The sequence below is a fragment of the Elephantulus edwardii genome, unplaced genomic scaffold (genome assembly GCF_000299155.1).
Source record: "Elephantulus edwardii isolate Elephantulus edwardi_28Jun2011 unplaced genomic scaffold, EleEdw1.0 scaffold00026, whole genome shotgun sequence".
Lineage (NCBI taxonomy): Eukaryota > Metazoa > Chordata > Mammalia > Macroscelidea > Macroscelididae > Elephantulus > Elephantulus edwardii.
The window spans coordinates 19,082,512-19,106,400 of NW_006399776.1; the positions used below are offsets into that span (position 1 = coordinate 19,082,512).

General features: G+C 37.6%; 1 protein-coding gene across 1 annotated transcript; it reads left to right on the forward strand.

Moving 5' to 3' along the window:
* Positions 1 to 18,801: 18,801 nt before the first annotated feature.
* Positions 18,802 to 23,389, forward strand: LOC102867911 (olfactory receptor 11G2-like; the record flags this gene model as incomplete). Its single annotated transcript, XM_006883086.1, has 2 exons — positions 18,802 to 19,733; positions 23,380 to 23,389. Coding segments are annotated over exons 1-2 (942 nt in total), but the record flags the coding sequence as incomplete, so codon positions are not given.
* Between the last annotated feature and the right edge of the window lie 500 nt (positions 23,390 to 23,889).

Sequence of the window (23,889 nt, forward strand, 5' to 3'; positions counted from 1 at the left end):
GATATTTCACTCAGCATAATGTTCTCCAGAGTAAACCATTTTGAATAATATTGCATGAGTTTCTTGTTTTTCCATGCAGCATAGTATTCCATTGTGTGAATATACCACAGCTTCCCTAACCATTCGTTTGTTGAAGGGCACTTAAGTTGTTTCCAGCTCCTTGCTATTGTGAACAAAGCTGCAATAAACATGGGTGTGTATAAGTTTTCTTGGATGTCAGTTATGGTCTCTTTGGGGTATATTCCCATTAGTGGACTTGCTGGGTCAAATGGTATCTCTATTTGCAACTTTTTGAGAAAGCGCCATACCGCCTTCCACAGGGGTTGCACCATTTTACACTCCCACCAATAGTGAAAAAGGGTTCCAGTTTCTCCACAACCTTGCCAGCATGTGTTGCTTGCTGTTCTGTTAAATTTTGCTATTCTGCTATTTTGACCAGGGTGAGATGATATCTCGTAGTTGTTTTAATTTGCATCTCTCTTAGAGCTAGGGATTTTAAACATTTCTTCATGTGCTTATTAGCCATCTGAATGTCACCTTCGGTGAAGTGCCTGTTCATATCCTGTGTCTTTCATTGTTTTACAATCCCTCCCCTCAGGTCCGCTCCACTATGCAGCCCTCGTTCTGGACTCCTGTCATGATAATAATACCTAATCACATCTCCCTTTTAAACAGTTTTCTCTTTCATCTGTTTCAATGCAGTATACATTATTTAATCCCATCTTTCTCAGTCTCCCCCCAGCCCTGATGTCAGTCCTGTTTTACAACAGTAGCACTATGCAGTATTTGTCCTTTGACTGAGATATTTCACTCAGCATAATGTCCTCCAGGGTCACCCATTTTGAATAATATTGCATCTACATACATTTTTTGTGTGATGTGTTTTTGTTGGCTTTAATCTTGACTAGTAGAAAGAATCAATTATGTATGTTCCCAAGTTTTTCAAGAGGTATGGGGGGAAAGGGGAAATCTAATTCCAGAACTGGGTGAGGGGACCACCAAAAACTAGTAATTGGAATCTTTCATTGTTTGACATTTTCCATCATATCTAGAATAGAATGTTTCATCTATCTATCTCTGTAAATAAAGTAAAAACACTTTATTTGCCAAAGCTATTTGATAAACTACTGGAACCAGTATTTCATCCTGCTGGTCCACCATATAACTGCAATTCACAATGATCAACCTTCTCATTTCTCTTAAACATACTTACTCTCCATTGGATGTTTAAATCATGGTGTTTTCTCTGACGTGATGGTCAGCACTTATCCCTGACTATCTACTGAAGCAAATCTTAACAAACCCTTTTCCTTTCGTGAGATAATCCATGATGTTCCCTTGAATTTTCCTTCCTTTCTTTACAAATTACTTGTCTTTGCCTGAAATTTGGCCGTTTTACTAGATACTATTTATAGGGATGCTCAGTTATATAAGCAAGAGTGAAACTTGCATATCTTTTATTTCCCATTGAATACTCAAATCCTGGCAATGTACACCACAGACACAGTGAAATGAATGTTGCTGTTGTGTACAGTAGCGGTGAAACTAACCTATAGCTGACCCTCCACGTGGGTTTTCAGAGGCACTTAATCACACTAGAGAAAATGGCCCATCCTTCTCCTGTGGAGCAGCTCGTGGCCTCTAACTATGTGCCTTTGGGATAGCAGCACAGCTCCTTGCCACTAGGCTATCAGAGCTCCCTGTAAAAATGCATGTCAAATAAATAAATACCTAAACCACTCATTCTATCATCAAAGCTAGCCAAATGTCTATCTGGATTTCTGTATTTGAATACTAGTCTTGGAAGTTATTCATGCATAGTATAGTCCTATATAAGCTTAGTCCTCATGTCTATTTAAGAGAACCTTAACTGTTTTGCAGTACATTTGCATGGTCTTATTTTGATCAGTAGGAAATTGGATATATGATCATCAAATTAGAAGTGGTAGGAAATGGGGGAATAAAGTCGTTTTTTCAGGGTAGAGTGTTATTCACCAAGAATACCACAAAATCTAGCACTCAGTTCTACTAGATTCAATCTTGGATCAGGAAATCAAAGCTGGGAAATGGGGTAGAAGACAGGAGCAGACTTGATGTCTTTGAGTTGTGGTGTTGTAAGAGAGTGTTGACGATCCCAAGGACTGTCAAAAGAGCAAGCAGCTATGGACAAAGTAGGGCTAGCGTGCCCTCGAAAGCAAAGATGATGAAGATTTTATCTCACATATTTGGACATGTTGATAGAAGAGGCTGTTCCTTGGAGAGGGACATTATGCTTGGAAAGGTGAAAGATCAGCAAAAGAGAGGTAGACCCTTGAGGAGATGCATTGATATAGTATCTGCAGCAATGAGCTCAAGGGTGTCAGGGATGGTAAAGATGGTGCAGGACAGGACAAGCTTCAGATCAATTGTTCAAAGGACTGCCATAAGTCATACTAGACAACACTTACCAAAAACAACAAACAAACTGATATAGAGTTGATTATATTCATAGTGATCCTGTACAACAGGGTAAATCCCTATGGAAGCAGACTGCCATACCTTTCTCCTGCAGAGAGGATAGTAAGTTCAAACCACTGTTCTAACAGTTTTCAGCCAAGTGTATTACCAGAGTTCTACTGGACACAATCTTATATTGTTCCCTAACTGTTTTATGTAAATATACTCTAGATGGTAGAGAATGAGGAAATATAACCCATATTTTCTACCTCTAGCAGGAGTGGCATCCACTTCCTGAAACTCTATGAACTTTGATAAATGTTGATAGTTGTAAGAGGGGCTTCAGGCCTTTTGTTCATAGGGTCGCTATGAGTCATGTTCCACTCAAAGGTAATCAACAACAAAAACATCACTATGAAGTAAAAAAAAAAAGGTAATTCAATAAAAAGTGGAAATAATTAAACATTATCAGTATAGCATATGTGAGTAAATTATTTTGAAGATTATTTTTAAAATAGCTTTAACAGTACATCAACAGAAAACTGACAGAAAGTCAAGATGGGTTCAGAAGATGCCACAGCAGACTAAAGTCTGATGGATCTTGGCTGAAAGTAGATAATATGAGAAAGAAGTTTACTTGTGTTTTATTGGCTGCAAAGTTTTCTGTGTGGATCATAAATTACTGATAACATTGAAATAATGGGATCACAGAATACTTAATAATTGAGCTCATGGAAAGTCTATACATGGACAAAGAAACAAAAGTAGATTACAATGTTTTCTTCCAAGATGACTATGCATAGAGTTGAATGAAATTTTTGGTTTTTAGCTGAGCAATTAAACTTTTGTAGCAACCAAAGATTCCCAGTGTAAAATATAACTCTTTTAATTCTCTAGAGCTCTCCTTGCAAATCCAATGATTTTACTTATTTGGAATTAATAACCAAATTATGGGAAATATCAAGATTCTAATAAATAACTCTCTCAGTGCCTGGCCTCATGTTTCTTTGATCTCTTACCACTAGTTGCCTCTATATACCCTACACTTGAGCAAAATTATACATTTTTTCTCTAACACCTGGCATATATGTTAGCAATCAAGTCTCTTAAAAATCTCCTATATCTATTCATAGGTATTATTATTTCATCTCTTTTAAGTAAAAATAATTGCATTTAAGCTCTACCATTTCTCTTTCCTAGAAACTGTACTAATTTGTTATCCACCTTATTGCTCTTTCATATTTTATTGGGTCTTCCCTTTGGCATAACATATGCATCACTTTCTTTTTCTTTATTTTAGAAGTTTTGTCCATGGGCTATTCACATTCTTGAAGATACCTTGTTCTTTTTATTATTGTTATATACTGCTGAATTGGGATTAACTCATAGCTGACCTTCCAAAAAGTTATTATCAGAGACAGTAAATTGCACAGGGGAAGATTGTCCATCTTTCTCCAGTGGAGCAGCTGGTGGATTTTAAGAGCCTACCTTTGGGTTCCTGTTCCAGTCGTTTTTGGATAATCTTCAGCAGAATCTTGCTTGCATGTGTTATTAATGATATTGTTCTGTAATTTCCACACTCTGCCAGGTCACTTATTTTGAAATGGGAACAAATATAGATTTCTTCCAGTCAGTTGGTGAGGTGGTTGTCCTCCAGATTTCTTGGCACAACTTGGTGAGCACATCCAGGGCAGCCTCTGTTTATTGAAATATGTTAATTGGTATACCGTCGATTCCTGGGTCCTTTTTTTTTGCCATTTCTTTCAGAGCAGCTTGAACTTCTTCCTTCATCAACACAGGCTCTTGCTCATATGCTGTTTCATGAAATTCTTCTATATCCACCAATTCCTTTTGGTACAATGTCTCTGTATACTCTTTCCATCTTCTTTTAATGCTTCCTGGATCAATTAATATTCTGCCCAAAGTATCCTTAAGTATTGCAACTCAAGGCTCGAATTTGTTCTTCAGTTCCTTCAGCTTAAGAAATGCTGAGTGAGTTCTGACATACTTTGGACATGTTGCAAAATGGGACCAGTCCTTGGAGAAGGACGTCATGCTTGAGAGGTGGATGGACAGCACAAGAAAGGAAAACCCTCAATGATATGGATTGATACAATGACTGAGGTAATGGGATAAATGTATCAAAGACAGTGAGATTGGCATACATTGTACATAGGGTCACCATAACAACAAGGACAATAACCTTTGGGTTGGTAGCACAACTCCTTTCCACTAAGTCACCAGAGTTTCCTTTTATTAACAATATTAGAAAACAATGCACTACACTTACTGTTTTTTCTTTTTCATTAATCTTAACTCAGGACTCTGTAACCTTGTTTGCATTCTTAACACTACATTCTTTCTCTCTTTCACATTTATATATGTGTTTTCTATATTCCTCAACACTGAAAGTGGTCTTTAGAACATGTGGAGGTGTGGAGAAGGAAATTTTTTTCTTTCCTTTTTTTATTATGAAATAATAAAAAACTTTTAATGAAACTTTATAGAGATTTAGAGCTCCAGTCATTCATTATTGCACTTTTCTCTCTGTTTCACTCTTCTCCTTGAAGAGTAAAACTCTTTCACCGTTATGCAATCCCTCCCCAAGTCCACTCCACTATGCAGCCTTCATTCTGAACTTCTGTAATGACAAGAATACTCATTCATATATCCCATTTAAATAGTTTCTCTCTCATCTGTTTCCATACAGTATACATCATTCCTCCCCTCCTTTTCTGTCTTCCCTCAATCCCGATGTCAGTCCTGTTCTTACAACAGTGGCCCTACGCAATATTTGTCCTTTTGTGACTGAAATATTTCACTCAGCATAATGTCCTCCAGGATCATCTATTTTGCATAATATTGCATGAGTTCCTTGGTTTTCAGTGCACCACAGTATTCCATTGTGTGAATATACCAGAGCTTCTCTATCCATTTTTTTGTTGATGGACACTTGGGTTGTTTCCAGCTCTTTGCTATTGTGAACAAAGCCATGATAAACATGAGTGTGCAGGAACTCTTTTCTAAGAAGTTTTTATCATGGTTTTGGTAAAAGTTTACAGGGATAAATTAGGTTTCATTAAAAAATGTTTACACATTATTTTTCCGGATTGGCCATCATTCCATCAGTGTAACGGCACTTTTCCCACTTCCACAGTGTCCTGGTTTCCCTTTATTCTTCTTTCATACCATTTCCTGTCTTATTCCATCCTTCTTTCCTACTCCTTCCTGCTTCTCTTCTAATGATGAAGAGGAGAACGTTGAAGAATTCTACAAGCTTTTGCAGTCCAATATTGAACAAATATGCAGTCAAGATGCATTAATAATTGTTGGTGACTGGAATGCAAAAGTTGGAAACAATAAGGTAATTAGAAAATATGATCTTGGTGACAGATACAAGGCTAGATATTAAATGACTGAATTTTGTGCATAACTATTTATTTATCACAAACACTTTTTTAAAAAAAAAACCCACAAAAGGTGACTGCATACATGAACTTCACCTTACAGAATGCATAGGAATCAGATTGACCACATCTGTGAAAAGAATCATAGGAGAAGCTCAGTATCAGCAGTTAAAACCAGGCCAGGTGATAGCTGTGGAATAGGTCATCAATTGTTCATGTTAATGTTCAAATTAAATAAAGGTAAAGAAAACTGAAACTAGTCCACCAGAGGAAAAAAAAAAGCAAACCAACTTTGAGTCTGTTCCATTTGCATTTTAAAATCATCTCCAGAATAGATTTGAGGTTTGAACACTAAAACAAGGACCTGTTGAGCTATAGAATGACATTTAAAATTATCATCCATGGAGAAAGCAAAAGGTAATTACAAAGGTAGAAGAAGAAAGAAGAAGAAGAAGAAGCAGGAGGAGGAGGAGGAGGAGGAGGAGGAGAAGGAGAAGGAGAAGAAGAAGAAGAAGAAGAAGAAGTGGAGGAAGAGGAGGAGGAGGAGGAGACCAAAATGGATACCAGAATAAACTCTGAAAATTACACTAAAGTGTCAGAAAGCCAAAACAAAGGGGATAATAGCTGAAATAAATGAATAGAAGATTTCAAAGGGCAGCTTAAGAAGACAAAGCAAAGTATTATAACAAAATGTGCAAAGAGCTAGAATTGGAGGATAGAAAGATAAGAACTCACATGACATTCCTAAAGTTTAAAGAATTGAAAAAGAAATTCAAACCTTGTCTGGTAACACTGAGAAGTAACATGGGCAACATCTTGTATAATCCGGTAAGGATCAAAAGAAGATTAAAGGGCGGGGGTGGGGCGGGAAAGAAGATGGAAGGAATACACAGGATCATTGTACCAAAAAGAATTGGTTGACACTGAAAAACTTCAGTAACTAACATAAGAACAAGAGCCAATGGTAATGAACGAAGACGTGTAAGCTGCATTGGCAAAAAATAAGGCCCCAGGAATCTATGAGATACCAACCAACACGTTTCAACTAACAGATAAAGCCATGCATGTGCTCACTAGTCTATGTTGGGAAATTGGGAATGACAGTTGCTTGGTCATCTGATAAATATCCATAATTGTTCCAATTCTCAAGAAAAGTGATCCAACAGAATGTGAGGATTATCAGATAACATCATTAATATCATGTGCAGGTAAAATATTGCTGACTATCTTCCAAAAACAGAACAGTATATTGACAAAGAGCTGCCAGACGTTCTTAATGGTTTAGAAGAAGCCATGATACCAAGGATAATATTGTTGATGCCAGATGGACCATGGATGAAAGCAGTGAATGCCAGAAAAAGATCTATTTTTGTGTTATTGATTATGCAAAGGCATTTGATCGTGTGGATCATAAAAAACTATAGCTAACATTGAGAAGAATGTTAACATTGAGAATCCCAGAACACTTAATTATGCTCAGGTGAAACCTCAACCTAGATTGGGAAGGTGTACATCCAGGTTGTATCCTTTCTTCCTATTTAGTCAATCTGCACATGGAGCAAATCATTCAAGACATTGGACTTGAAATTTTTCTTCTTTCTTTTCTTACTCTGTTCTTATGGCATCTTTAACTTCTTGAGTACTTTGCCACACTTGAAATAGCCTACTCATAGAATCAAAAGGAACCTTTAAGTGAAGTTGTGTTGTTTGTTGTTGTTAAGTGCCATCGAGTTGCAGTTGACTCATAGCGACCCTATGAAGGAGAGTCCTCGACGCTTGGGTGTCTTTCGTCCTCTCTCCAGGTTCATAGGGTTTCTGGAGGCAAGCTATTACGGAGGTGGATGCCACTCCTCCTTCCAAGCTTGTTTTAATCGGGGAGCTCCACACTACTCTGTGTCCACATTGGGTAGCCAACCATTAATGCATTTGACACATCCGTGTCACAGTGTCTTAAAGTGAAGAGTGAGGTAAAAATTCTTAATCGCTCCATCCCACTGTGTCTCCAAATGCAATAGCCAAGGTCATCTTTAAAATTATGGTATTATATGATCCAGAAAGCAACATACTTTATAAATTATACATTAAAAAAATATTCTTAGATAAAATATCATTGTATTTTTGTTATTGTGTGCCATTGACTTGGAACCTTCCAGTGGGTTTTCAGAGACAGTAAATCACATGGGAGGAGATTGTTCTTCCGTCTCACATCAAGTAGCTGGTGGATTCAAACCCTGTGCCTATTATTGTATTAGGTGTGCTCTAGTCATTAGTGACTTATAGAGGCCCTATGTATAACAAGAAAATCTGTCCTGTACCATCCTCCTAATATTTGCAGTGCTTAAGCTCATTGTTGCAACCATTGTGTCAATCCATCTCATTGAGGATTTTCCTCACTTTCACTGACTACTTTTCCAAACATGATGCACTTTTCCTTGGACCTGTCCCTCCTGACAAGGTAGCTAGTATCTTTAATTAAATGATATGGATATATGGACTTTACACCTTTCTCCAATAATTTCTTCATCTTTTATACATGATTTTTTTACATACTCCTTGACCTCATGTTTTTGCATTTACTTCAAATCAGCATATAGTCCATTCTTTTGGTTTTCTAGTCTGATGTCTCTACTATATTTTCATTAAAGCATTAGAACATTTACACACTTGAGCCTCTGATTAAAGGAAATTGTTTCTGTGTGTATCATCGGGTTACAATTGACTTATAGGTGATCATCCAGTGTGTTTTCAGAGACAGTAATTTGCCCAGAAGGAGTTTACCCATCTTTCTCCCACAGAAAAATTGGTGGATTTGAACCATGTGCCTTTGGGCTGACAGCACAACTCCTTACAGTAAGCCAACAGCACTCCCTAAAAAGAAATTAGTGCCACTCAATAAAATGGAATCATGGGCCAATTGGCAGCATCAGTAAGGATGGCGAAGAGATTGAGATAGTTAACAGTTTTAGTTTACTTGGCTCCACAGTAAACACTCTTGGTAACAGCAGCCAGAGACAAATTGCAAGAGACAAATTGCATCGGGAAAGTCAGCTGTAAGGGACCTCTCAAGAGTACTGAAGAGCAATGATGTCAGGCTGGCCACTAAGGTGCACCTGATCCAGGCTATAGTCTTTACAATTATGTGCTATGCATCGGAGAGTTGGACAGTGGCTAGAAATGATAGAAAGAGAATTGATGCCTTTGAGCTGTAGTGCTGGAGAAGAGCTAGGAGAACAAACATTTGTCTTGGAGAGTGTGAAGCCAGAGTGCCCGTTGAAGTCAAGGATTCTGAAGCTTCATCTGACATACTTTTGGGCATGTTGCAAGGAGGGATTCGTCCTTGTAGAGGGACATCATGTTTAGGAGAGTGGAGGGGTGGCACAGAAGAGGAAGACGCTCGATGAGATGGATCAATTCTGTGGGTGGAGTGGTGGGAATGAGTGTGTCAGAGACGGCAAGGTTGGCAAAGGATAGAACAGTGTTTAAGGCTCTTATACATAAGGTCACTATGAGTTGCAAGCAATTCAATGGCACAGAACAACAACAACAACAGTTGGGAATTACTGGTGATAGAAATTAATTTTGTATCGCCAACTATTCCTGCTTGCTGAAACTGAGAAGGACCTGAAGCGCTTACTGCAGAAGTTCAAGGACTACAGCCTTCAATATGGATTAAATCTCAACATCAATAAAACAAAGATTATCACCACTGGGCAAATTATCCGCATCATGATAGATGGTGAAGAGATTGAGATTGTTAACAGCTTCAGTTTGCTTGGCTCTACAATCAACACTCTTGGTACCAGTAGCCAGAAAATTAAAAGAATTGAATTGGGAAAGTCTGCTCTCAGAGACCTCTCCAAAGTACAGAAGAGCAACCATGTCAGCGTGCCTGATAAAGGCCAGGGTCTTTGCAATTACTTGCTATGCATCAGAGAGCTGGACAATGACTATGAGACAATGGCTAGGGATGATAGAAGGAGAGTTGATGCCTTTGAGCTGTGGTGCTGGAGAAGAGTGTTGAATATACCATGGACTGCAAGGAGAACAAACAAGAGTGTCCTGGACAGAGTGAAGTCAGGCTGCTCCTTGGAGGCAAGAATTCTGAAGCTTTGTCTGACATACTTTGGACATGTTGTAATAAGGCACCAGTCCTTGGAGAGGGTCGTCATGCTTGGGAGGGTGGAGGGACAGCATAAGAGAGAAAGACCCTCGATGAGATGGATTTATTCAGTCACTGGGGAAATGGGCATAGATGTGTTGGAGACAATAAGATTGGAAAGTTATGGAGCAGAGTTTAGAGTTGTTGTGCATAGGGTCGTTATGAGTCACAGGCGACTCAACAGCAATAACAGCAACAACATATATTAAAAAGAATACTGAGTGTCATTCCATTGGCAACAATTGAAGAAAGTCTTTAGCTCTGTTGTCAATGTTGAGTTTCTGATTTTTTTAAAAAAAATATGTTGTGGCCACTTAAGATGATAAAATTTGAGGAGTCTCAGTGAGATGTGTTTGTTAATTCTTTGTATTTTTTTCATGTCTTTCTAAATTTAAAATTATTTCAAAATGAAAGGTTAAAAATCACACCTCCAGTTCCTATCTTCTTTCTGGAGAATCAGAGGAAGTCCTTCCCACAAAACCACTCACTAACTCTAGTTAGTTCCAGTGAACAGCTTCCTACATCTCAGTCATTTCAACATATGTTATTTCAATGGACTTTTCCCTTAGACATCTCCTAGGCATCGTGATTATGTTTAGAGAGTGATTTATTTTCTCATGTAAACCTTGAAAAGTTCGGGGATGAAAAACATCATTGCTTTTGTAAAGGAAAAACACACAAAACTCAACAGTCTCCCAAGAAAGTAGGCAGATCCCTGAGGATGGGAAAATTTCCAAGAGAGTCCCTAGCATTACTCTCCTTCTAAAGGTGGCAAATTGATCCTCTTGGAATAAGACTCACTCCCTGGGGACTTTGCTTATAATCCATCCATCTTGCACAAAACACCTGACAGCATCATTCCAAATCTATTTCTACTACTTACTCTCCAATGGTTATTGTAAAAGAAGCACCATCTCCCTTCCAAGAACAGAAATGGATGAGAAAGCTTCAGGTTTGGATTCATTTCCCTCTTGCCCATAGGAGAAAGATTATGTGATACTTGGAGTTATAATAACTGTAATATATTTAACCGTAATAGCGATGGAAGAACTACCAATCTCTAAATAAGACTCTTACTTACTTTGTCTGAGCTAAATAATACACAGGTAACAATGTCTAAACATTACTATTTGTCAGACCCTAGAGAAGGTACTTCCACAGTATCTTATTCCGAGTCTTCAGTCCTTTGATTAAAGGGCTGTTGGTCCATTTTATTGTCAGAGAAATAATGTAATTAACTTGGAAAATTTCCCACAATTGTGAAAGCATGAGTTGTAATTCAGACTCTATATTCTTTACTTCAAAAATAATGCTTCTCTATCATATTGTAGCTGCCTCCAACTTAATCACAAATGGAAAATTTTATCTTCATTTCAAGGATTTTTGAAAAATGGAACAGATGTCACCAAATGTCTGAGTCAAGTAAAATAAGTGCACTATTGTGAGAGAGATCTCAGCAAAAAGCTTCCAATTATTGTATCTTAGGGAGAAAGCAAAAATTAAGAGAAATTTCTTCCTCTACTAAATTGCATAATCTGCTTCACTCTCCTAGAAATCTCAAACTTTCTAATATATAATAATGTGAAAAAGTAGAGTTCATTTTGTTTTGCTGTACTCATAAATGACACACAGCTTATGTGCATGAACAGAGCTTTATCACTACCAGTTTATATTCTCCTTCCTTATGACATTACAATTTAAACACAGAGTACAGATATTCTTTGTTTGTAAATGTGCAGACAATCATATTTAACAAATATCTACTTAATATCAACTATCTTCCTGCTCTAATTCTTTTGGAAGAAGAACGAGCATGAAGGAAAGCAAGGCCCTGAATCAAGAAAGGACTAAAATATCTTAGAAACAGAAAGATCAAAATTGTTTTACTGAAGTCTGTTCGGAAAACTTATGAGTAAGGATCTCTTTCTCTCTCTCTCTCTCTCTCTCTCTCTCTCTCTCTCTCTCTCTCTCTCTCTCTGGGTTGTAAGTGTAAATCCTGATGGCTTTGGATGGAAGGAGTAGACAGAGTCATTGTACGAAAAAAAAATTGGCTGACACAGAAGAATTTCAAGAAACAACATATTATAAAAAAGCAATGGTGATGAAGGAGAAGTGCACACACTGCTCTGAGGAAGTGGCAAAAAAATAAAGCCCCCAGGAATTGCTGGAACAGCAATTGACATATTTCAATAAATAGATGAAATAGATGTGGCCCAAGACATGCTCACCAGGCTGTGCCAAGAAGTTGTCTGGAAGACAGCCACCTGACTGGAAGAGATTCATATTTATTCCCATTCTAATAAAAGGTGACCTGAGAGTGTGTGGAAATTACAGAACAATATCACTAATATCATATGCAAGCAAAATCACTGAAATTATCCAAAAAATAACTGGAACAGCACATTGACAGAGAACTACCAGAAATACAAGCTGAGTTTATAAGAGGTCATGGCACTAGAGAAATTATCGCCAATGTCAGATGAATCTTGGCAGAGAGCAAAGAGTACTAGAGGAATGTCTATCAGTATTTCACTGACTATGCAAAAACATTTGACTGTGTGGATCACAACAAACTGTGGCTAACCTTAAGGAGAATGGAAATCCCGGAACACTTGATTATGCTCATGCAAAACCTATACTCGGACCAAGAAGCAGTCCTCAGAACAGAACAAGGAAACACTGCATGGTTCAAAATCAGGAAAGGAGTGTATCAGGCATGCATTCTGTCTTCACACCTTTCCTATCTATATGCAGAACAGATCATTCGGGGAGCTGGGCTTTATAAGGAGTAATGTGGCATTAGGATTGGAGGAAGACCCATCAACAACCTACCTTGGTTGCTGAAACTAAGGAGAACCCTGAAGCACTTGCTGAAGAAAGTCAAGGACTGTAGTCTTTAATATGAATTGAAGCTCAACATCATAAAGAGAAATTCTCACCACTGGGCCGATTGGCAACACCATGATAGATGGAGAAGAGATTGAGGTTGTTAACAATCACAACTTGCTCAGCTCCACAGGCAACATGCTTGGCACCAGCAATCAGGAAATCCACAGACAAATTGCATTGAGAAAATCTGCTGTTGGGGACCTTTCCAGAGTACCAATAAGCAACAATGTCTAGAGACTAAGCTGCACCTGATCCAGGCCATGGTCTTCACAATTACTTGTTATACATCAGAGAGCTGGATAATTACTAAGGATGACAGTAGAATTGATGTCTTTGGTTTGTGGTGCTGGAGAAAAGTCTTGGACATACCATGAACCACCAAGAAAAAAATAATGTCTTGGAGAGGGTGAAACCCTAGCCCTGGAGGATTTTGAAGCTCTGTCTCACATACTTTGGGCATGTGGCCAGGAGGGATGGGTCCTTTGAGAGGGACATCATGCTTGGGAGGGTGGAGGGACAGTGCAGGAGAGGAAGACTCTGGATAAGATGGATTGATACAGTAATTAGGGGTATGGAGGTAGGTGTGTCGGAGTCAGTGAGATTGGCTCAGGATAGGGCAGGGTTCAGAACTATTATATATAGGGTCGCTATGAGTCCCAGGCAACTCAATAGCACGTAACAACAACAACAACAACAAGGTTAAAAACTGACCCAAAGTTCTGAGCTAGCAGTAGAGCAGGTTGATTAAGGCTACTAATCTGAAAAGGTTACTGTTTGCTAACAAGGTCATTTGCTCGACCAAAGAACTGACGTTGTTCCATAGTCAAATGGACAGTGCTTGCTTTCCAGTCCCTATAAATATGTACATCAGGATTCTGTAAGCTACAGTTAATGAGTCAAATGGAGCCAACTGCCTATCGATAAGCTAAGGATATTTCTCTTTGCATTTTTATATAATTAAAACAAGTCAGTAGGAGAATAACCTGTTACTAAATATTTTATATTTGTAATACCAAATTATGAACTTCAAAAATCCATGGACATAAATAATGTTTCATTAGAATACAGTTATCTTCAGATATTTAGGTATTATGTATGGCTACTTTTGCAGTACAACAATGGCATTCACTTGTTGTGAGACAGATTATATGCCCACAAAACTAAAACAGCCAAGAAAAAATCCTGCTTATTGAACATTATAGGGATAAGAAGGTCTCTTTCTACTGAAATATAAGATTTGGTGAATACAGTCTAAAGGTGTACATTTTTCAGTGGAATCTTGAGAGCCCAGGGGAAAATGTATTTCTGATTACTCTTGTTAGTTTTTCTCCAGTGAATTCTGTTTCAAATATTATGCTAGTGAAGTATGTGTACCTACATCATTTTCACCACAATCTTTCTGTGTAAGAGAGACAATGAAAAAGAATCTCACTGAAAGAACAATCAGAGGAGGTTAGAAATGTGTCCTGTAGCAGTTGTTAAGGCACTGTCAAGTCAGTTCTTACTCATAGCAATATCATGCATAACAGAGTAAAACACTTTCCAAACGTGTCTCATTCTTTTCAAGCATTGCTATGTGTGAAACAATTTTTACAGTCATGCTATCAATCTTCTTTGAGAGGCTTCCTCTTTTTTTTGCTTTCATTATGCATTGTTGTTGTGTTGTTGTTGTTATTGTTGTTGTTAGGTGCCATCGAGTCACCGGTGAATCACAGTGACCCTATGTACAACAGCTCTGAAGCCTGTCCTGAGCCAGCCTCACTGACTCCAACACAATTACTTCAACTGTCCCAGTCACTATATCAATCCATCTCATCTGGGGTCTTCCTCTCCTGCACTGTCCCTCCACATTTCTGAGAATGATGTCCTTCTCCAAGGACTGATCTCTCCTGGCCACATGTCCAAGCATGTGAGATGGAGCTTCAAAATCCTAGCCTCCAAGGAGAAACTTGTTTTTACCCTCTCCAAAACAAATCTGTTTGTTTTATTGGTGGTCCATGGTATGTTTAAGACTCTTCTCTGCCGCTACAACTCAAAGGCGTCGATTCTTCTTCTGTCACCCTTAGTCATTGTCCAGCTCTCTGATGCATAGAAAGTAACTGAGAAGACCATGGCCTGGATCAGGTTCACCTTAATCTCTAGCCTGACATTGTTGCTTATGAATACTCTGGAGAAGACCTTGACAGCAGATTTTTCCCAGTGCAATTCATCTCTTTATTTCCTAGCTACTGGTGCTAAGAGTGTTGATTGTGGATCTGAGCAAGCTGTAATTAGTAGCAACCTCAACCTCTTCTCCATCCATCATGGTACTACCAGTTGTCAATATCAAGAAAATAAAAGTTCTTACCACTGAAATAATAGACAACATCATGATAAATGGATAAAAGCTTAAAATTGTCAATTATTTCCTCTTGTTTGGATCCACAGTCAACACTCTTGGTACCAGCAGTGAGAAGGTCAGGAGAAGGATAGCATTAGGAAAGTCTGTTGTCAGGGATCTCTCCAAAGTCCTGAAAAGTGTTGAAGTTAGTTTAAAAACAGTAAGGTGTGATTAATTCAAGCCAAGGCTTTCCAATCACCTTCTCTGTATCTGATAGCTGAATAATGAATAATAATGGCAGAGGAATTGATGCATATGAGTTGTGGTGTTGGAGAAGAGTGCCAGATATCTCATGGACTGCCAAAAGAGCAAACACGTATGTATAGGAGAAAGTGCAACTTGGATGTTCCTTGGAGGCAAAGTTAGTGAGGCTCCATCCTACATGTTTTGGAGATATTGTTAGGAAAGACTATTCCTTGAAAAAGGCCATCATGCTTGGAAAGGTGGAGGGTCAGAGAAGGATAGGAAGACCCTCAATTAGATAGAATAATACAGTATCTGCAGCAATGGACTCAAATGTGTCAATGATTCTAAGGATGGGGCAAGATAGGATAGAGTTCTGATCTATTTTTTTTATGGGTTCACTATTAGTCATACTCGACTCAATGGCACTTAACAACAACAACACTTTATTAAGCTTGATTTTCTTCTTCAGGGATTGGACTTTTCTAATAATTTGCCATGGTCTTTCCAATGACTAGCTGTGCATCTGAGACCTGAACAATGAATAAAGATGATAGAAAAAGAATTGATGCCTTTGAGTTGTAGTGTTGGAGAAGAGCACTGAACATCCCAAGGATGACCAAGAAAATTAACAGATATGTTTTAGAGAGGGTACAGCCAGAGTACTCTTTGGAGGCAAGAATGATGAGGCTTCACCTAACATAACTTGGACATATTGCTGGGAAGTGCTGTTCCGTGAAGAGGGACGTGATGTTGGGAAGGTTGGAGGGTCAGAGAAGGAGAGGAAGACCTTCAACCAGGTGGAATGAAAAGGTGACTGCTGCAATATGCTTTTGTGTGTTAGGAAGTGTGAGGATGGTGCAGGACAAGATGGGTTTCTTTTGTTCATAAGGTCGCTATAGTCATACTTGACTCGTTGGCACCTAACATCAACAACAGCTTTCCCAAAGTATGTGATACAAATCCTGCCATTCTTGCCTTTAAGAAACATCCTACACTTCATTCAAATTGATTTGTTCTTTTGGCAGTACATGGTATCTTCAATATTCTTCACCAACACCACGATTCAAAGGCATAATTCTTCTTCGGTGATTTTTGTTTTCATTATAAAACTCTCACATACATTTGAGGTAATAAAACATATCATGACATCGGTCAGGCTCACCTTAGTCCTTAAAGAGACATCCTTGTTCTTTACAATTTTAAAGTGGCCCTTAGCAGCAACATAGCCAAATGCAATATGTCATTTGATTTCTTGACAGATGTTTCCATGGGCACTGATTTAAGTAAAGTTAAATCCATAAGACATCAGTTTTTCTTGGTTTATTTCATGCTGCTAGGTGGTACAGTGGTAAGAATCTTTGTTTTCTTTATACTGAGGTATAATCCATACTGAATGTTGTGGTATTTGTCTTCAGTGAATATTTCAAGTCTTCTTGAAGCAAGGTTGTGTCATGTGTATATTGTAGGTTGTCAATGAATCTTTCTTAAATCATTCTGTCAAATCCATTTTCAAATATTTTAGCTTCTTGAATTATTTGCTCAGCACACAGACTAAATAGTTATGCTGAGAAGGTAAAATATAGACACACAGCTTCCTTGACTTTAAATCATGTAGCATACTATTATTCTGTTAAAGCAACTATTTCTTGGTATGTACAGATTCCACATGAACACAATTAAGTATTCTGGAATTTCCATTTCTTTACAATATTATTCACAATTTGTTATGATGATGTTTACAGTTGACTTTCTATGGAGATTTTTAGGTAAACCAAATAAAAGACAATAGTTTAGAGATTTTCTCTTTTTTGTAAGTGAATTTTGTAGTCGTTGCTACGTGTCATTGAGTTCACTACAACTACCAGCAATGGTTCCTAAGCCAACCTCACTGACTCTGACACACCTGACGCCATCACCATATTCACTGTGTCAATACATTTCATTCAGGGTCTTCCTCTCCTGCATCAACTTTCTATCCTTCCAAGTATGTTGTCCTTCTACAAGGACAATCCCCTCCTGGAAACATGCCCAAAGTATGTGAGATGAAGCTTCAAAAACCTTGCCTCCAAGGAGCAAACTGGTTTCACCTTCTCAAGGACAGAACTGTTTGTTCTCTTGGCAGTCCATGGTCTGTTGAATAATATTTTCTAGCACCACATCTCAAAGGTATCGATTCTCCTTCTGTCATCCTTATTCATTGCCCAGTTCTCAGATACTTAGCAAGCAATTGGGAATATCATAGCCTGAATCAAGTGCACCTTAGTCTCTAGACTAATATCATTGCTCTTTAGCACTCTGGAGATGTACTTGACAGCAGATTTTCCCAATGCAACTCATCTTTTAATTTCCTGACTTTGGGTGCCAAGGTGTTGACTGTACATCTGAGCAAGATGAAATAGTTCACCACCTCAATCTTCTCTCCATCTACTCTAATGTCTTTTGGCCTGATGATGAGGATCTTTATCCTCTTGACATTGAAATGCAATCCTTATTGAAGGCTGCAGTCCCTGACTTTCTGCAGCAAAAGCTTCACATCTTTCTCAGTTTTGTCAAGCTATGTTATATCATCAGTATAACAGATTTTGTTGTGTTTTTTTTTCCTAAGGAACTGGTTAGTTAATATCTATGTACAAAACAAAGGAATGACCTTTTTATTTAAAGAGTCATCCTGACTTTGGAACAGAGATACGTCTGTCATGAGATAATAATGGAAGCAGAAAGCCAGTTAAGCCCCAATCACAAATATTTAGGAAGGGGAAAAGGTTGCTTGAACCAGAGTGGAGACAATGGAGATGGAAGAAGCTTAAGAAAAGTTTTGTCAACAAGTATTTTGCTTCTCATTGTTCAAGATGGCAAGAAATCAAGCACATGTGATACAAAGATATAAATTTGGAAGTCTCTGACATTGTCACACATAAACAAGAGAACATCCATGAGTCTTTCCTAAATCATACACAGAAGGATTTTATTTGCAGAAAAATATCTACCTAAAAACAAATGAAAAAAAGCAATGTGTTTAACCACCACTGTTCTGAAATATCACAGAGTCCCAATAACATTCAACATTGTCATAGGTAGATATTTCTATAACACTCTACCCCAAGAGCTTAATAATGCTGACCAAAAGTTGCTTAAGCTTAGGGTAAAAATGAAAAAGAGAGGGGGGATCAGGAAATCGTATCAGTATTTTAGGATAAATAACAATTATTATCTAACTGTTTATTTCTGAAGATTCTTCAAATGTAAATCTGTGTCCTCCTTTGTCTTTACACTGTTACTCCATATTTGTTACTCATTTCCTATTAGATTTGGTTGTCTGTTTTATTTTTACAGCTCGAAGACACATGAAAGTCTTCAATATTCCAAATAACTCCAGCACCATCACTGGCTTCATCCTCCTGGGATTTCCTTGCCCCAGGGAGGGCCAGATCCTCCTCTTTGTGCTCTTCTCTGTTGTCTACTTTCTGACTCTCATGGGGAATGGTTCTATCATCTGTGCAGTTTGCTGGGATCAGAGACTCCACACCCCCATGTACATCCTATTAGCCAACTTCTCCTTCCTAGAGATCTGGTATGTCACCTCTACAGTCCCCAACATGTTGGCCAACTTCCTTTCTGAGACAAAAGTCATCTCTTTTTCTGGGTGCTTCCTGCAGTTCTATTTCTTCTTCTCCTTGGGTTCTACAGAATGCTTTTTCTTGGCAGTTATGGCATTTGATAGATACCTTGCAATTTGCCGGCCTCTCCACTACCCAACCATTATGACTGGACGTCTCTGCACGAATCTTATTATCAATTGCTGGGTATTTGGTTTCCTCTGGTTCTTGATTCCTATAATCATCATTTCCCAGATGTCCTTCTGTGGATCCAGGATTATTGACCACTTCTTATGTGACCCAGGTCCTCTCCTAGCACTCATGTGCAAAAGAGCTCCTGTAATTGAGCTTGTCTTCTCCTCTTTAAGCCCTCTGCCTCTCGTTATACCCTTCCTCTTCATTATGGGATCCTACACTCTAGTCCTAAGAGCCGTCCTAAAAGTCCCTTCAGCAGCTGGCCGAAAAAAAGCCTTCTCCACTTGTGGGTCTCATCTGGCTGTGGTTTCACTTTTTTATGGCTCAGTACTGGTCATGTATGGGAGTCCAACATCTGAACATGAAGCTGGTATGCAGAAAATTGTGACTCTGTTTTATTCTGTCTTGACTCCACTTCTTAACCCTGTAATATACAGTCTTAGGAATAAAGATATGAAAAGAGCCCTGCAAAAATGTCTGGGAATGTAACAAGAGTATTAATGAAAAATGTGCTCGAACAATATTAAGTTTGCATTTAACTTCCTTTTCAGGTTTAAAAATAAATTTGTGTCATTCATATTATTGTTCGTACTAGCATTAGTCCAAATGTTTAGTCACCTTTGAGCCTGTTTCTTCTCTTGTGTTATGATTATTTTGTCCTGTTTTTTACCACACTTACCATTACATTTTCTTTAATGTAAGACATAAAAAATTCTGGAGACATTGGTTGTAATAACTCAACCAACATAATATTTTCTTCCAACAGATAAATATCACAGATTTATATGGCTGTAATACCTGTAAAGTTATTTTTTTATGTGTGTCAAGATTGTCTATGTTAATTTTTATCTTATTCCTGGGTTGTGGTCCTTCCTCTAGGACCAAAGCCTTCCTGAGACATCACCTGCTGGTCTGGATTATTCATCAAAGCCCTTTCTGCTTATCATGCCCTAATTCCTATTTCTCTGATCCTTAAATCCTAATCCCTGGTATGTCCTCTCAACTCTTTAGACTCTGAGCTTATGCACTCTGTTAGATTTCTTTCTTTCTAATTGTGATTTTAAAAGTTTACAAAGAAATTTCTTTTTTCATTCATTTCTTTACACATATTTTCCTCCCTAGTCCACAATTCAATTTGTAATGTCCTGTTCCAGACTGCTAATTTCCAGACACATAATTTCTCATTGCCCATTCCATTCAGATTGACCTTCCTTCTTCCCGTCATCTATTTTGGTGCAGTGTTCGTTATCTATCCATTCTTTCCCTGCATTCCCCACTCCACCCTGTAATCAATCCTATTTTATAGCAGAGGTGTTATGCAGTATTTGGCTTTTTATAACTGAGATATTTAACTGGAATAATGCCTTACTGACTCATCCATATTGCATTATATTCATTGTTTTTCAATGCTGTATCCTATTCTATTGTGTGACTGTACTATAGTTTCTCAACTCATTTGACTTATTGATGAGCAGTTGGGATGCTTCCTTCTCTATACTGTTGTGAATAATACTGCAATAAACATGGGGGTTATATATGTGTTATAGACATGTGTATATATTTGTTAGTGTCACAGCTCTAATTTATTTAGAGTATATTCCTGGTAATGGTGTAAGTGGGCCAAATGATATTTCTTTTTTCAACTTTCTTAAGAACTAGCTTCCACAGTGATTGTTCCATTTCATATGCCCACCAGCAGTATTTGAGAGTTCTGTTCTCTCCAAATCCTCACCAGCATTTGTTGTTTCCTGTCCTGATGAAATTTGCTATTGTTACACAAGTGAAATGGTATCTCGTTATTTTTTTTTAATTTGTGTCTTTCTATTAACTAGTGATTTTGAGCATTTCCTCATGTGTTTGATGACCATCTGACTTTTTCTTTCAGTAAGTAAGATCCATAGCTCATAACATACAAAAAAATCAATCCAAAGTGGATTAAGGACCTAGGATTAAAACGAAACACTATAAAGATAATTAGACCAAAATAGGAACAAAGATAGAGGCCCTAATGTATGACATTAATAGACTTTAAAACAAAACTAAAATCCTACAACCAGGAGAGAATAAAACAGACGAATGGGACCTTCTAAAAATCAAACACGTGTGCATAAGACAATTTGTCCAGTAGAATAAAAAAGAAGCCCACAGGCTGGGGAAAAAAATATTTGACAAAAACATATCTGATAAGACAGTCATATCTAAAATTAACGAATACTACAGCACCTAAACAAGAAAAGACTACCTGATCACAAATCAGGCAGAAGATATGAATAGTCACTTCTACTAAGTTTCTTAGGTCTCAGCTAGAACCTGAACAGCTTTGTTGTTATTGTTGTTATTGTTGTTGTCACTGTTGTTATGTGCTGTCAAGTCCTCTGTGATTCATAGCAACCAATGTACAATAGCTTTGAACCCTGCCCTATCCTGAGCCAAACTCACTGTCTCCAACATATCTACCCCCATTACCCCAGTTACTATGTCAATCTGTTTCATCCAAAGTCTTCTTCTCCTGCACTGTCGCTCCACCCTTCCAAGCATGATGTTTTCCTAAAAGTCTGGCCCCTCCTGGCAATATATCCAATGTATGTCAGATGAAGCTTCAAAATTCATTGCTTCCAAACAGCAAGTTGGTTTCACTCCCTCCAAAACAGACCTCTTTGTTCTTGGCAGTCATGGTATGTTCAATATTCTTCTCCAGCACCATAACTCAAAGGTATTGATTCTTCTTCTGTCATCCTTAGTCATTGCCCAGCTCTCACATGTATAGCAAGTAATTGGAAAGAGTATGGCCTGAATCAGGCTCACCTTAAACAACTTGGAAATCCCAAAATTCCTTTTGGGGGGATTTCATTAAATTTTAGACATCATTTCTCTGTGGTCTCTCTTAAGACTTTGTCCCTAGAACACCTACTGCTTTGACAGATACAAAATAGAAATCTATCTCCTTGGTTCAGTAAGATGACTGCTTTCTATAATAGTTTTCTACTAACTTTATCCCTTCATCCCCTTCATCTACCCTCAATTTCCTCCCCAGAAGTACACACCGCTACACTCCCCTCATCTATTATTGTCAGATATTCTGGGGGAAGTGAATATGGAGTTCATTTCCTCACTTTATCATCTTTTCAGAATTGTGGTACCTGAACTTTTAGCTGTGTTGTATGTTCTTTAAGGTTTTCAAATTGTGGCTTGTATGTATTTTGTTCATATTTTATGGTTACTTTCATCAGAAAGGTTAGTTTAATACAACCTACTAAATCATAGATTTAACAAAGAATTTTTAAAAAAATCAAATTTCACAACTATTGACATTTATCAAAGTTCATAGAGTTTCTAGAGACCTGTTATTTAGGAAGTGGATGCCACTCCTGCTTCCAACTTGTCATAGTATGGGATTGTTACATGACGTAGATGAAACATTAGCATTCTTAGTATTGGAACTAGGGGTTATAATTTGGCATGCAGTTTTTTGTTATATTATGCTGTTTAAAGTATTATATACTAGTGTTTATTGGAATAAATTGTTACTTTCTCTTGAAAAAAATCTAGAACAAATTAAATATATACTCAAAAACTGTGTATGTTTAACATTAAAATTCAACCCATTTTATCAATTACATAAACAAATATAAACGTGTATAAGCAATATATATGAGCAAATACCTAATAAAATTTAGTGGTCACCCATTTTAAAATATTCCTTCAGGGATACTACACTGTATTAAATATATAAGGTTATATCTACATGAGTTTGGGTACATAAAATAATAAAATATTCTAGTTTTTAAAAAATTTCTTTAAATGAACATAAAATAGTAACTTCTCAACTAAGCTTCTTAACTGATAAAGTTTTAAAAAATAAATAAATTACAATATATAAATGAGATCCCAAGAGCAGATGGGATACCAGCTGATATTTTTCAGCTAATAGATGCAACTCTGGACATGAGCATCAGCCTGTGCTAGGAAATTTGGAGAATAGCTCCCTGACTGACTTATTGGAAGAGATCCATATTTCTTCCCATCCTTAAGAAAGGTGATCCAACATAATATGATAATTATTGAAAAATATCATCCATATTACGTATAAGGAAAATATTGTTAAAGATCACCCAAAAATGGCTAAAACAGTACATTGACAGAGAACTGCCAGAAGTTCAAGCTAGGTTGAGAGAGGCCGTGGCACATGGGCTGAAAGTAAAGAATATAGAAGAATGTCTATCTGTGTTTCATTGACTATACAAAGACATTTATAATTGTGCTCATTATGAAATCTACACATAGATAAAGAAACTATTGTCTGAACAAAGCAAGAGACCATTACATGGTTTAAAATCAGGAAAAGTGGAGATCAGGGTTGTATCCTTTCACCATTCCTAATCAATCTGTATGTATCGTTGAAGAAGCTGGACTCTATGACAAATGATGTGACATCAGGACTGGAGGAAGACTCATCAACACCCTGTGCTGGTATATGACACAACCTTGCTTGCTTAAAGAGAGAAGGATCTCAAATGCTTGCTACAGAAAATCAAAGAAGACAGCTTCAATATAGATAACATCTCAACATCAAGAAAACAAATGTCCTTACCACTGGGCCAATAGGCAACATCATAACAGGTGAAAAAGGATTGAAATTGT